Source organism: Rhinolophus sinicus, chromosome 6 (assembly GCF_057876585.1).
Source record: "Rhinolophus sinicus isolate RSI-liver-muscle chromosome 6, RSI-T2T, whole genome shotgun sequence".
In the NCBI taxonomy this organism is placed as follows: Eukaryota; Metazoa; Chordata; class Mammalia; order Chiroptera; family Rhinolophidae; genus Rhinolophus; species Rhinolophus sinicus.
Window position 1 is genome coordinate 37,821,121 of NC_142506.1, and position 13,729 is coordinate 37,834,849.

The 13,729-nt window shown below is 41.5% G+C and overlaps 1 protein-coding gene across 3 annotated transcripts; it reads right to left on the reverse strand.

Moving 5' to 3' along the window:
• Nucleotides 1-405: 405 nt before the first annotated feature.
• PDP1 (pyruvate dehydrogenase phosphatase catalytic subunit 1) lies at nt 406-9,170 on the reverse strand. 3 transcript variants are annotated; one of them, XM_019718821.3, is made up of 3 exons: nt 8,767-9,170; nt 8,110-8,144; nt 406-4,498 (listed from the first exon to the last, which is right to left on the reverse strand). In XM_019718821.3, exons 2-3 carry the CDS (start codon nt 8,138-8,140, stop codon nt 2,841-2,843), a joined length of 1,689 nt encoding a protein of 562 aa, XP_019574380.2. In that variant the 5' UTR covers nt 8,141-8,144; nt 8,767-9,170; the 3' UTR covers nt 406-2,840. The 3 variants fall into 3 exon arrangements, with proteins under 3 accessions (XP_019574380.2, XP_074173231.1, XP_019574381.2); XM_074317130.2 differs by lacking the exon at nt 8,767-9,170 and adding an exon at nt 8,391-8,736; XM_019718822.3 differs by lacking the exon at nt 8,110-8,144 and having other exon boundaries at nt 8,767-9,168.
• Between the last annotated feature and the right edge of the window lie 4,559 nt (nt 9,171-13,729).

Genomic DNA, 13,729 nt, shown 5'->3' on the forward strand with positions numbered 1-13,729 from the left:
GGTTGTGGTTACCAAATTTCAAATGACATTTTTAAAATCTGTGCATTTTATTAAATGAAAATAACACTTTTTTTTTAAAACCACTATTTACCTACTGGATCCTCAAGTTAAGTATAATCTATCACCATAGAAAGAATCTAATGAATTTTACTATTATTAAAAACCAACACATACAAACAACAGAATGGTGGTTACCAAAAGAGAATAGGAGTTTGGGGGGAGCGAAGTGGTTAAAGGGGGTCAAATATATGATAAAGGAAGGAAATGTGACTTTGGGTGGTGAGCACGCAATAGAGTACATACACAGATGTCCAACTATAATCTTGTATACCTGTAAATTATATCATGTTGTTAACCAATGTTACCCTAATAAATTTAATTTTTTTAAAAAACCAACAGAGGCCATTCAGAAAGCAGGTATGAAGCTTTAATTCACTGTGGGCATTTCTCTGACCATTCTCTATGTTATATATAAACTTTTCTTATGTCTTCAAACAGATACATCTTTTATAAAACACAGTTTTCCTACCAAGTACTGTGTACCATACCACCATTCCATTTAACTAGTTAATAGAGTATTATAAATATCATGAGCCATTGATTAAATATAAATATGGGTTAACACATATTTAAAAGTTTAATAAAAAAAGTTTCAGAAAGGCTAAATACAATGAAAGTTTACATGTATTCTTTACTCTAATTCTAGATATAACATCAGTGACAACCAATCAATGAAATCACAACTGCTTTCAGATGATTGTACATTCAGATTTCTAATATCCAATTATTTTCATTTCAACAATGTGAAATCCACACTTCATTTTCATTCTAGAGTAGGCTGGCTTTCACACTGCAGACCAAGTTAATAATAGTAAGGTCTATTGTAAAAATTAGGTTTAATGTTGATCGTGACCACAGGAAACTATAAATTTATATAGACTGTACTATATAGAGATGAGACTTTATTTTATTTATATATATATATATATATATATATATATATATATATATATATATATAATAGAACTCTTCAGTGGTGGTGTTCAAGATAAATTCATACAGTAGTCTGAAAACGGGTTTTAATTGCTACTACAGTTTACGTGTATTTCATTAAAAGAAGTCTCTGCCAAAACATTTAGAAATCAATATATAGTACAGCCTTTTTTCCCTCCAAAATGCTGCCTGGAAGAAAATTTCCAAGCTGACCAAAAAAAAAGGTAGTGGGGAAAACCTCAGAAAACAGACATTATCTGATGTTCTGAGCTACAATCTTCCTGAGCCTATTTTTCAACCGGAACAAGTTTTGCAGTCAGTTCTAAATTGCTGTAGTGTCCATAGTCCAGAGGGAGTCCTTGAACATCTAGTTCATATGCTACAGAAACAACCCTCAACTAATTACACAAAGGGAAGCTGATCACGTTTTACATTAAAATTTATATGAATATCAAACATAGTCATAGCCATTCTTTTAATAGTGACGCTAGAATAAGTGATGAAAATATATGCACAGCTGTACACAGATCACCATTTAACACAGGAACAAAATGCCATTTGATGCATATCAAATAAGCTCCCAAAAAGCCAATTTGAATATTTTCATTTACTTTGATACAACAGCATTAGAAGGGACTGCATATAATTATAGACACTGCTGCAAATAACACTTGATACTACTAAGTGTTCTATTAAGTGGCAGGCATGCAAAATAGTTATCTTTTAAAATTTCTCATGTACATATCTTAACATTTCTACTTATAACATACAATATGTTTAAAGCATTTAGTAATTTTAAAACCAAATATTTTAATTGACCTGTCTATGTAGGGAAAAAACAAAAACTTCCTCCCCCGTCTCAACAGATGGTAAACCTTATTCCCCAAATTGATACATAAATTTATTTTATATATGTCATCCTTAAAATGCCAAGTGATGAAAATTATCACTACAAAATTAGAAATGATTTCCCAGCAGCAGTCTACCCTACACACTTACAGCATGCCAAGCCTTTGAGAATTACACGATAAGAGTGACGTGCTGGTGGCTATCAATGATAATAGTTGAACACATTTCTTTTTATTTCAAATTAAATAAAGCTTTTCATTAATACAAACTAAAAAATTTATTTTTTCTTTATTTAACATCAATGTAAGAGTAGATAAAACTAAAAACCTTTATTGTGTTCAAGTGTGTGGCAAAATAGAAAACGTTTCAATGACATTAGGTAATCGGGTAGGGAAAGAAGTAGTTTGTTTTTCCATTTCAAAAGCATTCCAAATAATCACGAACACGAATGCAGATTGCTTGGTTCTCGGTCATTTACGGCTTAAACTACAGGATCTGGGAACCACTTCAGGTTAAAACAAATTTATATAAACAATGCATAGATTGTATATCTAGGAAATCATGCAATAAATAAATGTTCTCATGTACATTGAAATCTTAGTGATGAAAGGGGCCTGCAGGTATGAACAGTAATGTTTCTTCCGTTTTACCAAGAGAATATGCCCAGCAAGGTCCTTGCTTTTGGCCTATTTAAGATCCTACTTGCCAGGTCATCCTGATTTTCTCAGACTGATACAAGAAGCCAATGTCACAAGACATCTGCAATAAGGAACTGACTTGCCTCAAGTGCAGGTGCTGTGAGATCCAAGCCACACAGAACAAGACTCGTGATCCCACCACACTGCTGCCAAGTCAGTTGGAGTTCTTGACTAGCTAGAAGATCAAATGGGTAAATGCTTACAATGACCCACTGGAAATGTTTAGATTTTAGTATCTTTTAAAAATCTATCTGCCCTTTAATCCTATTTCATTTGAGAACTGCCAGGATAATCCACTCATTATTCCTGGTTTTGATATGCCCCTACAACATGAGAATTGAACTGAACGACAATGATTGTAATGTCATCTCTGTACATCCGAGCAAGCTCTTCAGGAAGACTCAGCATTTTGGAGAGACGCTCGTGATCAACAGTCCCAAACTCGTTGTTGCCCACAGCATGGCGAATAAGATGGGTTGCTGCATTCTGATCCTCGAATACCGAGGACATCTTGGCTCTCCTTTCTGTTAAAAGGCCATGCATCTGTCCCAGTGTCACCTTGTAGCCACCAACAGCTATTGGCTGTTGGCGGTGCATGCCTGTGAGGTACTCACCCACAATCCTAACCACATCCTGTCTGTGCATCGTCTCCCACAACCCATCAGTAGCCAACACCAGAAACTTATCTTGTGGCCTTAATCGGTGGTAAGTTACCTCTGGCTCAGCAGTGAGATAAGGAGGTGTGTAATAATTAGGAGGGATAAACTTGGTATATTCATTGTCATTCAACTGGTCGGGGCCAGATTCTATCACTCTCTTTTGAAGGTCAATGCTCCATTTGAACTTTACATCTCCAAAAGCCCTAAAAGGCATCAGCAAGCCAAGCAGCCGATCCTGTTTCACCACACTCTTGGCCTCATTTTTTGGGTGTTCCAGTTTCAGTCGTTCCAGTTCTCTTTCATTTTGAGCATTGTGGTCATTAGAGAGAGTGACTGCTGACCAAGAGCCGTCCTCTTCCTGCACACCCAGCATGGCTCTGCTATCACCAGTATTGGCCACATGAAGGTCAACACCATCCACATGGGCCACACAAGCAGTTGCCCCAGAAAATGCCACTCGAAGCACCAGGTAGTTGAGGAAAGAATTCGGATCACCAACTTGAGCCTCCAAAGAGATGTCATTATCAAGCCTCTTGAAAGCATTAATTAGAGCCTCCTTAACATCAATATCAGCCGACTCCCCAGTGTTCAGGTCTATAAGCTCTTGCCAGTAAGTCCTCAAACTGTTGAAGTACAATTTGGATGCCTCCTTACTGAAATAATCATTGGGGTGCTTGTGCCATTGGAGTATGGGTAGCAATGCCCGACCACTCTCCACTGCATTTTCAATCTCTAGCAAAGTCTCATGGGGTAACAAAGAAACAGCAATATAATAAAAGAGTCGTTCACTGACCGCTTGGGAGCAAGCACAGCCTGCATGGCCATCGAAAACCCCTAAAAGCATCCCTCTTGTCTGCAAGCAGGTTGCTGCACTTCTCCGGTCCTCAATGGGTGCATTTGCAGGTAGTTGATTGCTGTCAAATCCAAGGACAGAACTGACATTTTTGCCATCAAATTCTGGCACTTTGAAACTGTATTCATTGGCTTTTAGGATACTGTTGACTTGTGGAGGTGTGAGATAAAATTTCTGTGGTGTGGAAGCATATCTCCTTCCCTGGGTGTATTGCCACCAGTTCTCCTTCGGCCTGCAAAAGGTAGCATACGCTGGATGGGGTGTATATCTCAGGCGACTCTGAGGAACGTAAGGAGATGAACAGCAGAGATTTTTGTGGTGGCAGTAACATGCAGTGCCATAGATTCTGCTCAGTTCACAGTTACGGATCAGAGGAAAAAACAGCTGGGTTGGTGCTGGCATGGCATCAGAAAACAGCGGCAGGCTGGAACTTCTGACTGGGATTCCTAGACCGCAAATTACACAGGTACACACAAAGAAAAGTTTTATTTCAGATTACCTTATCTTTGCTTTTTATAGCAAATATTTAGCAGGTGAAACTACATGCTAAGCCCTGTGCTAGGAGGCACTATATGTTATACCCATATCATGTACTATTTCTACAGGGAATATTCTGCTCAGGACAGTTCCCAATCATTTATGGAGACAGGACTGAATTTTAGTCCAGCTTTATTTTTCTCTTTTCTTCATATTTCTTTTTGTAGCACAAACTGTAAAGAATGTGTAGTAGCTTTCTGGGGAAAGCTAAGAACACGAATGTTATATAACATCATGCAATGGCAGTCTACCTGCCCAATCACCCTTCTCCCTCTCTATTTTTAAAAAAGGCCCTTGATGTTCCATATTGCTCAGGAACTTCTCCCATTTGTGAAGATCCTATTTCTAGACCTGTGATCAATTGTTAGCATTTAATTACACATGGCTATCACCAAAAAGTATTAGGATGCATCTCCAATACAAGTATATGTAAGTTATACTTTTTGTACAACTATTTGTAAGTTATACACACATACTACTGTATTAACATAATGTTCATTATACACAAAAAAATTACACAATGAGTGAAGAGAAATTCCAATAACCCCTTCCTACACCTCAGTGAATGGTCTTGCAAACAATGCTTTGAAGACCACTGTACCAATTTGGAGATCTTAGGGGGATATTGGTCTGCCACCAACTTGCCAAATTAATCCTGTATAAATTGGCTCACCTCTTAGGGCCTCACTTTCCTAAAATGAAAGTAAACACATCAGAACAGATGCTATCTAAGGCCTCTTCTGGGATTCTATGTTTTTATAAGTGTTTGTTGAAGTGAGGCTTTGAAATATAATTCAGGTTTCATTTACTCATTGTTTAATTTGACTGTGTCCTTCATGATAAAAAACGTTTAAGCATTCTAGCAACTCCAAAACTTTGTTAGTAACATAAAATAGTCTCAGTTCTGGAATTTAATTTACTTGCTAGTATTTTCTTCTGCTTATCAGCCATAAAGGAAAGGTATAGAAATATTATTATCTACTATGGATCCCAAGTAGAATTCACTACTAGATAAAATATTTTCTCTTACAATAGAAAAAAAAGTATCTATTTGCCCTTGGGAAGCAATAAAGAATAATGAAATATTAGTCTGATAGTGTAAGGTTTGGATAAGGTACACAATTATAATCATGAATGTAACTAAATCATATCACTCAGTATATGACACTGAAAAGATTTTGCTGGGCATTTATCTAGAAAATTTAATGAATGTTTACCATTAACCCAGATACTTTATGCAAGAAAAAAATCTTCCTTCTTCCTCAATAATATTTCCCCTGAATTCTTGGGATATTGCCTCAAACTGTTCATCTGGCCAATAAAGAAACAGGCTTTCCAAATACTTTAAATAAGGAAATAAATGCAGTAAACAAAAAAGAAATAAGGAAAATAAAACCAACTGAATCTTATGTCAGCTATTCCTTCCTAATGATGGAACTATTAAGGAACATAACATTTACAAATATAAAGCATTAGCTATATGTTACATTATTTTTGTGTACCCTCTTTTGAAGAGTAATTGGAGAAAAAGTGATAAGCGGGATGTGGGGGAGCAGAGAAAACCAAACACTGAAAAATAACTGATCTCTGTTTGCTTCTGAAATAAGCACTACATAAGCCAGTTATACAGAACCCCCTTTGCAAGTAATAAAGAGTACCATTATTTTAACTGCATTACTTAAGAAGGGATTTGTTTACAAAATTGAAGGCAAGATTAAGTAATAAAAGGTAATGATTAGAATTTTGGAAATAAGATCAATAACTAAATAAGCATTCTGAAATGCAGCAATGAAAAATAGAAATTCCAGGACAGGAATCTATCAAGACTAACTACTTAAATAACAGTACTTCAAACTGAATACCTGAAAGTCATCCAAGGTTAAGTATACATTACTGAGCCAGGAGATGTGCTCAAATGTTGAGCCACATGACACTGGTTTCCAGACATAAACCATATATCTTGTTAGGTTTGCATGCAGACCTAACTCATTTCATGCTCTTGTATAAAAATTTCCTATTATTAAAAATGTAAACAGATGCCAATCTTAATTAAATGACATTTTCTCCATAACTTTATATGTTTATATGTGTGCTTACTTTAAAATTTAAGACTCCTACAGGGAAAAAAAAAGTGTGTGTTTCTGATGGAATGTAGATTTGAATCAAAGTACTATGTGTGTATCTGGAAGAAGGGGTTTGATAGATGTATAACATAACAAGGTTTCCTTGTAAGATGTCTGATCAAGGAGTAACAAGCCCAGGAAACCTGCATTTTCTTTAAATGCCTTTGTTTTGAAATTTTTTCTGCTTTTGTAGTTAACTGCAATATGAATGAAATATTGTGACAAAAGAACTAATGATTCATGCAGCAAATGCTTTGAATAATACATTCATTGAAATACATACATTGAAAACAAAAAAGCAGAGAGTGAATTTTATCAACTGTATCTCTCAGTTATTCAGTTTAGTTTATGGACTGAGACTGTAATCCCAATTCCCCAACTCCAAACATGCCTTCAAAAGACATTCTCAGGAAAGCTGAAATTCATGAAAACCCTGCTCTGTAAGGAATGAGCATTCTACCTTCATCAGTACAACTGATATATTCTCTCCATCAGACCATATGCCCTTAGAAGTCAAAGTACTTTCAAATGTTTTCATAAACCATAAGTGAGCAAACACTCTGAGTATCTTTCTGAATATTCTGTGATTCAACAACAAAAACCCCATGACAACAAAACTTTTATTGACCAGCTTGCCTAATGAATGAAGTAGAAAGCTCTTGATTAGGCAAAGAACAGCAAAATAGTACAGTTGTTGGTAAACTGGAGCAGTATCAAATTTTCAAGTCATTTTTTACCACGTTTTCACTGAAAAGTTCCTATCCCATGCTCCAGACTGAGCCATGTTACATGCAGCATCTTCGTCCTATGAGGATTTGGCCGATTTTGCCAATAACTAATAAGAAAAGATGCGCTGCAACCCAAAACAGGAAAGAGACCCGTACTTACTGACGTGCTCAGCAGAGTCTGTGCCAAGAAATAATTCCACTTCATCAATAAACCCGTGGAACAAATTAATTAGAAAATGCTGTGACTACACTGACTCTTGCAGCTCTTTAGATCTGCAAAGCTTTGGGTGTCAATTTTTAAAAATGCTGTACTAGTCATTAAATGTGTCAGAACCTCAGTTTATGTAATCCGATTGCATTAAACACCCTGCATAAAGACATTGCGACTTTTTCAGCATTTTCTGGAAATATCTAGCCATTTCGCAGCTCCTGTTATCTCTACGTGAATGAAGAAACCTGTTTCTTCATTCGAAGACACGTAGCCCCAAGCCACCACCTGGTTCATTAGTTTCCTTTGTCCCCACCTGAAAATTGCACTCACCAAGACATCAAAGCAATCACAGTACAGGAAGCCTTAGTTCCAAGCCAAGCTACCTAAAACCATCCACACAAAGAATCAGTCACCATCCTTCCTGAATACCCAACGCAGGTCTTTAAGCGAATACCTACCAATTCGTCTGGGCCCGGGACACACACACATTCTCCTGTCATCATAATACGGAGCCGACAACATCCACAACCCGCGCGGGCAGCAGCAGCGACAGCAGCACCGGCCCATTGAAAGCAAGGCAGATGCTCATTAGAGGAGGCGGCGGCGGGGGAGGCGGGAGCGGAGGAGGGGCGAGGTCTCGCTCCAGTCCGGTGACTGGGGCTGGGCTGGGAGGGGGGAACAGGACGGAGGGAGAAAGGGGTGGGGAGAAAAAGGAAACCAAACAAACCAACCAACCCACCCCGCCGGAGAAGCAGGGCACAGCCCGAGGCGGCGGGGGCCCAGACACGAACAGAAGCGCGCCCCAAGACCACCCCCTCCATCCAGCCCGAGCGCCGAGCCCATGGGCGCGCTGCATCCAACGTCCGCTGCCCGCCACGCCCGGCCCCACGCGACGACGGCTTCAGTCCAGACCGGGGGCGGCCGGCGTCGGGCTGCCCGTGGGGTCACCCCAGACACCTGGGTGTGTAAGCAGGTACCCTCAAGCAGAGACGACCGGGAGCTCACCCTCCCGCGGACCCCCACCGCACCCTCAGCGCTGACAGGGACACAGGGGGGACGTCCCCATCGCGAGCCCGCGGCGTCCCCCAGAGCTGCGCCTCCGGGCCCACACGCACCTGGCGCTCCGAGGCTCGTCCCTCCTCCGCCCTGGCCGCCGCTCGCCCTCCGCACGTCGGCGGCTGCCTCTCCCACGCGCCGGCACCCCCTCACAACTCTGGGAGGGTGGAGGAGGATTCAGACAGGGCGGTTCGGCGCCGGGAACAAAGAGTACGATCCCGGCGCGGCAGGGGATGAGCCGCTTCTTCCCGCTGTGGAGGCAGCTTCGGTGGCAATGCTTCCACGCAGCCGGGCGCAATTCACCCGAGCGCGGCCCTCAGCCCCCGGCCGGCCCACTGCGCGTCCCCGCCTTGGTTGGCCACTACCCTGCCCCGCCCGCGCGTTCGGGCCTGGGGCTTCGCGCCTCCCGATTGGCTGCACATCGGCGAGGGGGCGGGGAGGAAGAGAGCGGGCGGTGGCCCGTGTGCAGGGGCGGAAGAGTGGGACGCGCCCCGCCAGCTTTGTGACGTCATGAGGGTCAGACAATCCCTTCCATTCGGCGCGAGCAGCCTATTGGTTCCACTGGCCCGCTTCACGTGACATCGCCCAGAGGCGCGGTGTAAGGTGGGGCTGTTCTGTACTGGATGTCCGCGACCTGCGGGGCCGTTTGGGGAAGAGAGGGAACACCTGGGCTGGCCTCGGCATCCCCACGTTCGTGGGGTCCCGGGAACCCGCCACTCCCCGCTAGGCGGGCTTCAGCGAATCCCTGGCACCTCAGCGGGGGACCGGCCGTGGCAGGCCTGGCAGCCGACCTTTCCCCGCGCCTCGCTGGTGGGCTCAAGCTTGGTAGAATAGGCTGCGGGAACAGCACCCTGCCCAATGGGAAAGTAAATTCCCTGCCACCGAACCCCGGAATGTAAGACACGACATCCCGAGAGTATCCGTTGTCTCTTTCTTTTTTATATTTTGCAGATTTTAGGAGCATTAACTCGAATGATTTCTGTAATTTTTCCGGACAGGGAGAGGTCCCAGGGAGAGGAAGCTGCTCTAAACTGCAGCCAGAGGAAATTGTAATGAAGAATTCTTAACCCTGTAGAGTAGGTGTGTGCTCACGTTCTCTGAAGGGCTTTGAAATAAGTATTGTGTGGTTTGCCCTGAATGGTTACAAGGAAGAGGGTAGAATCAGTTTGCAGAAGTAAGAAGAGCACTGGACGTGGAGTTAGAGGACTGGAATCCAAGTCGTTTCCGCTTTATGAGACTCAGCTTATACTTCTGTGAGATGAGGCAAGGTTTGGGGAGGCATTGGAATTCTGTAGTTGAAGGGAAGACATCTTAAGGGCTTCTTCACTTGCCTTCCACACATAGGCCCTCTTTAAAGGAACTGAGTCATTGTCAAGGAGTTCTAGAAGCTTCAAACAGTGAGTTTACTTGGATATTAAGCATATCTGCTTACTGATCTATAAAGTTCACGAAGTGATGTGGGCTGGGTATAAAAACTGCCATGTTAATAGTATTGTGGAGTTTTTGTTTATCTTACATTACCTGATTTTTATGTATTAAAGGAAGAACTTTCTATATAGAAAACATTGCCAGAAACCACCTCTTCATAACCCCCAGATCTTTCCAGCTGCCTCTTGTCTCTAAGTAAATTAGAGGAGAGCCTTTTTGCCCATCCTCAGGCTGCGCATCCTCAGTCTGCCCATTGAACTCTTCTAGTCACTCTATGTGACCAGTTTACAGGTCCTTTCATCCCAGTTTACAAAGGTCTATCTGCCTCATTTTACCCCCTCCTTCCTACTTCTCAAATGATTTTTCCATAAATTTGTAAGTATCCTTCATTGTCCTTTTTCCTATTGATTTATGTGTCTGGTTTTCTCTTGTCTCAGTATTGAGGCAGTATATGGTGGTATACCATACTGGTAGAGCATAGCTGGAGTCAGATTCCCAGGATTCCAATCCCAGCTCTGCAGTTTACTGTTGTCTCATATGGAAGAAGAGAATAAAAATAGTAATAAAAGGGGTTCGTTAAGTGAATTTATATAAATATATATAATGCTAAGCAAGTACAAAGCAGGTAGTAATAAGGGCTATATAAGTATTAACTATTATTAGTATTATAAATGTGTGTCCAGATAAGTGTACCTGTTTAGATTAAGGACTTCTAGAGAGTAGGAGACCCAGACCCCCAAGTGTAATCTGTTCTACAGTTAGATACTACTGCATTATTAGTAGATGTAAGAGTCTTAGAACCTTACAGTATCAGTTTATGTATCAGTTTATTTTACGTAAGGAGTGTCACTACCTCATAGCCCCTACTCTGCAGACGTGTTAACTAAAGCTAAGAATGGGATTTCTACTTTAAGAGTTTATGCTTATAGATTCAAAAATGAGATTCATACTAAACTTGTCTATTGTCTAATGGTCATGCAAATAGATTAATGAGACTCCAGAATGTATAGAGTCATCCCTCAGTGTCCTTGGGGAATTGGTTCCAGGCATCCCAGCTTGCGCAGATACTAAAATCCAAGGATGCTCAAATCCCTTATGTAAAATGGCATAGAACAATGCATACAGTTGGTCCTCTGCATCTGCAGATTCCCACCTGCAGATCGAAAATACTGTTTCAATCCACGGTAGGTTGAATCCATGAATGTGAAACTGGTGGGTACGGAGGGCCAACTGTGCGTCCACATCAATGACCTCTTCAAAGTTGTCACCTTGGTAGCATATACCTTATTCCACACCAATAATTGCCATTATGCAGATCACTTTTTAAATTATCTTTTCAAATTGGTTTTGGATCTGCGCAGGAAACTCCAACTTGTTTTAGTATAACTAACACCTTGGTTTTTATACCAAAATAGGACTGATTCCTCTACCTTATGATTCTTAGTTCTGAATGACCTGGCTGTTTCTGAAAATAACACCCACCTCAAATAACTGGTATTTGTCACCACTAAATATAGTCAAAAGAATTTGTCATGAGTATTGAAGGCAATGCCAAGGTATTTCTGGAATCAGAATAAAGACTCTCTAAAGTAATAGCTTTGAAACACTCATTTAGAGCATTTAGAGGTGTAAGTTTTGTTCTTTAGCTGCAAAGTTGTATGATTCTGTAACATATAAATAGTCCCAGTCCTTCTGCAGAGGAAAAGGAACTGCTTATACCACTAGGGGGTGAGGCAGGGCGTGATTCTTTAACAACCTCGTCTGCCCTCTCGACTGGCTTGCTTTCTATCTCTAGATGGAGCTCTGTTTTGCTACCCTTTAGGCTTGGTTCAAAAGTGCTGTTTGTCATCACATGGCCATCTGGCCAGGGCTGGGGCAAGTTCTTGGGTTTGCTGCTCTGACCCCATAGACTGTTTTAGCCACCAGAACACCTGTTAACACTTCGACATTGGAAGGTGTAGAAAAGCACTGAAACAACCCAGGATTGTTATAGAGAAAGGCATGCAAGGAGAGAGGAAGGAGCTTCAAAAATAGTAAGGTACAAAGGAAGCTTTGTGCAAAAACACCTATTTTGTCTACACACATGCTTTCTGTGATAACAAAAATGCAAAAACAGTTCCTGAATGAGACCCTTAACACTTAGTCATTTTGTTGCCCTAGAATAAACCTGGAAATGAGCAAGTGCTTAACCAGTTTGGCCTGGTGGTCTTGTGGGTGGGTGATAAAACCCTTGGGGGTATTGGAGGTTAGCTATGACAACATGGAGATGGTCCAGCAGAGATTCAGCCAGAAAGCTTAAAATAGACTTGCATATGGGTTTGAGATGCTTTGGCCTGATGGTTAGTGACTTATTGTGGCCTTTGCCAAAATTAGCAATTAGAGGGAAGAGAGGCTGGCCTACTGCACTCCTCTTTAGCTCCTAGTTCCTTACAGGTCTTGAATAGGAAATCAGCAAGTAATTATGAAGTACCTAAGCGATAGGTACCTGTTTGATTACCATCCCAGGGTTGAGAGTTCCTTCTTTGAAATTAACATATTTGGAGCTCTGCACTGAAAATGGCAAATCATCTATAAGAAAGAAACAACAGGTATTCTGACTCATCTCTTGTGGGCCAGAGGCTGTTATAAGTGCTTTCACATTTGTCTCATTTAATATTTTAAAATAATCTGTCTCATCAGAATTCATAAGATAACAGTATGTTCAAGAGGGAAAACATTAAGCTTTGTTCTCTTGCAAAATTAGGGACAAGTCTCTTGGCTAGTAGGCAGGAAGCTTTTGTGCACTAATTTGACATGACAAAGAAAATGAAAAGCATGTATCTGAAGTAGCTTAACTAGAGGTTCAGGTGCTTTCAGTAAGGACTGCAGGTCTGTTGACCTGAGAAGGGCACATATTTCAAAACTCCCTGATAGTGGGGGTATCTCCAAATGCTAAAGATGACATGCATGGGTTGGGGAGTATTGCAAGGTTGGTAAGGTTAATTTTTTTTTTCAGTGTAATTCTGTAGATAGATCCCCCAGAATGCAGAGGGTAAACGGTGGAAGGCCTTCAGGGGAACTGAGTCATTGGGGTGGGACTAGAGCACTTTTTACAATAAGTGCCAGGTCATGGTCACCCCTGAAGCAAGTCATGCCAAACTGGAGATTTCAGCAGAACCCCCCCCCCCCCACACACACACACACACACACACACACCATGAACTCAAAAATAATAGCTGCTGATTTGAACACTTCTTTTTTTTTTTTTTTTTTTTTAAGATTTTATTGGGGAAGGGGAACAGGACTTTACTGGGGAACAATGGTCAAATTGTTGTCCTTTCAATCTTAGTTGTGGAGGGTTCTGTTCAGCTTCAAGTTGTTCTTTCAGTCTTAGTTGTGGAGGGCGCAGCTCAGCTCCAGGTCCAGTTGCCGTTGCTAGTTGCAGGGGGCACAGCCCACCATCCCTTGCGGGAGTCGAACCGGCAACCTTGTGGTTGAGAGGACGCACTCCAACCAACTGAGCCATCCGGGAGCTCAGTGGCAGCTCAGCTCAAGGTGCCGTGTTCAATTTTAGTTGCAGGGGGCGCTGCCCACCATCCCTTGCGGGACTCGAGG

What these genes read in the sequence shown, in the direction of transcription:
- PDP1 (XM_074317130.2), bottom strand. Translation starts at nt 8,494, where the DNA reads ATGGGCTCGGCGCTCGGGCTGGATGGAGGGGGTGGTCTTGGGGCGCGC. An exon ending in TGCCCTGCTTCTCCGGCGGG is followed by an intron (nt 8,145 to 8,390) that starts GTGGGTTGGTTG and finishes TTATGATGACAG; the next exon opens with GAGAATGTGTGTGTGTCCCG. An exon ending in TCCCGGGCCCAGACGAATTG is followed by an intron (nt 4,499 to 8,109) that starts GTAGGTATTCGC and finishes TTTGCGGTCTAG; the next exon opens with GAATCCCAGTCAGAAGTTCC.